This window comes from Otolemur garnettii, unplaced genomic scaffold (assembly GCF_000181295.1).
Source record: "Otolemur garnettii isolate 467f Iridium unplaced genomic scaffold, OtoGar3 scaffold00018, whole genome shotgun sequence".
NCBI lineage: Eukaryota > Metazoa > Chordata > Mammalia > Primates > Galagidae > Otolemur > Otolemur garnettii.
Window position 1 is genome coordinate 19,829,941 of NW_003852413.1, and position 1,872 is coordinate 19,831,812.

Below are 1,872 nucleotides of genomic sequence, written 5' to 3' on the forward strand. Positions count from 1 at the left end.
GAGCCTGTTCAGCAGATTTCTAGTAACAACTGGACTAGATAGCCACAAAATGTTTCATCACAAAAATATGATGTGACTATGTGAGATGATGGATTTGCTAACTAATTTATCCTACAATGTAAAAATATATCAGAACATCACAGAATAACACACATATATATATATAATATATGCAATTTTTTGTCAATTAAAAATAAAATGAGTAAAATATTGTAAGAAGGAATAAGGAGGATTACTCTGAATTGGTGAGAATCTTTTCCCCCGGAGTGTGCCAGAATGGAGCAGGTGCTTTTGACCTAGGAGGTATGGCTTCTGGAACACACAAACAAGATTACTTCTCTGGCTAGAGCCTCAGAAGAGAAACATACTCTGTTCTGTGACTCTCAGATCCTTCCCATGATTGCAACTGTGCCCTCTGCATAGGCTTTTTTTTTCTTGAGGTAGAGTCTTACTATGTTGCCCTGGGTAGAGTGCCATAGCGTCACAGTTTACAGCAACCTCAAACTCCTAGGCTAAGTGATTCTCTTGCCTCAGCCTCCCAAATAGCTGAGAGTACAGGCACCTGTCACAACACCCAGCTATTTTTTGTTGCAGTTGTCTTTGTTGTTTAGCAGGCCTGGCTGGGTTTGAACCCGCCAGCCTCAGTGTATGTGGCTGGCGCCACAACCACTGTGCTATACACAGGCTTTTTTATAGTTATTTTTTGAGGCCTCTCACAAAATTAACTATTCTACTTTTTCAACTAGGAAGAAGATTCCCTCCTTAATATCTGCAAGGAGATTGTGGAACGATGGTCAGAGACTCAGAATGTTGTCACCAAAGTGAAAAAAGAAGGTAGAGTTGGAATTTCTGTATCTCACCTCCAGGGCCTTTTCCAGCAGCTTTGGGTGGGGAAAGATTTTTTTCATTTTCCCCTTTTGATGCTCATTTTCCCTGAGGTAATTTACACCAGCAAACACATAGCAGCCTGCTTTGACGTTTTATTGAACATTAGTTTCTTTTTCTCCTTTTGGATTTTTCCGTTTTAGCTGACCACAGTTACCTTCATTGTGTTTTTACCTTTTCCCCTATCTTCTTTTCACTGCATTGCAAATATGAGGTCAACTATATTTTTCCCACTCTTTGTCTGTGGGCTTAGTCCACAGGCGTCTCTCCATCCTTTTTACAGATGCTGACAAAGGCTCCATTTGCCACTAAGTCCTCTGCCACCTGGTCTTAAGTCCAAAACACATAATGCAGGCATAGAGCATTCCCATGTTCATTCGCTACATTGATGTGAGCTTTTACTTCAATAGCTTTTATACAATATCATGGTATTCACGATGGGCTGCCAGGTACAAGGGGGTGTCATCCCCATGGTTCATTACATTGATCTGTACCCTGGTATGATCAGCATCTCAACCACAGCAAGTGGCCCTCTTGGTAGGCCCAGTGCAAGGGGAAGAAGCCATGATCATCCCCTTGGTTGAGGTTGTTCTCTGTGTTGTCCAAGCATAGATGCATGGCAACAGTGTTGCCCTCCGACTCTGAGTGAAAATGTTGTCCCCCTACCCCAGCATCCTACTGCTGAGTCTCCAGGATTGAGGAAACCTGGGGACTGTAGAGGGTGAGAAGGAGGATGAGCCCTGAGCTTTGTCCTATACAGGAGAGAAGTGTTGGGGGTGGGAGTCTGTGAAGGAGTTTGGGACACCAGGTAGATCCCTGACTGTCTTCTGGTTGTCTGATTGTATTTTAAAATATGGCAAAATATTCTTTTTTTGTGCAATTTTTGACCATGGCTGGGTTTGAACCTGCCACCTCCGGTATATGGGGCTGGCGCCCTACTCCTTGAGCCACAGGTGCCACCTGGCAAAATATTCTTTTTTTTTTTTG

At 43.1% G+C, this 1,872-nt stretch overlaps 1 protein-coding gene across 1 annotated transcript in view; it reads left to right on the forward strand.

Annotated features, from left to right (window-relative positions):
* The window catches only part of CCDC43 (coiled-coil domain containing 43), a 17,288-nt gene that overhangs the window by 6,384 nt on the left and 9,032 nt on the right, over positions 1-1,872 (forward strand). Inside the window, exon 2 of the mRNA XM_003786266.3 lies at positions 747-834. Coding sequence (XP_003786314.1) covers positions 747-834 — 88 coding nt within the window. The remainder of the gene's footprint in view (positions 1-746; positions 835-1,872) is intronic.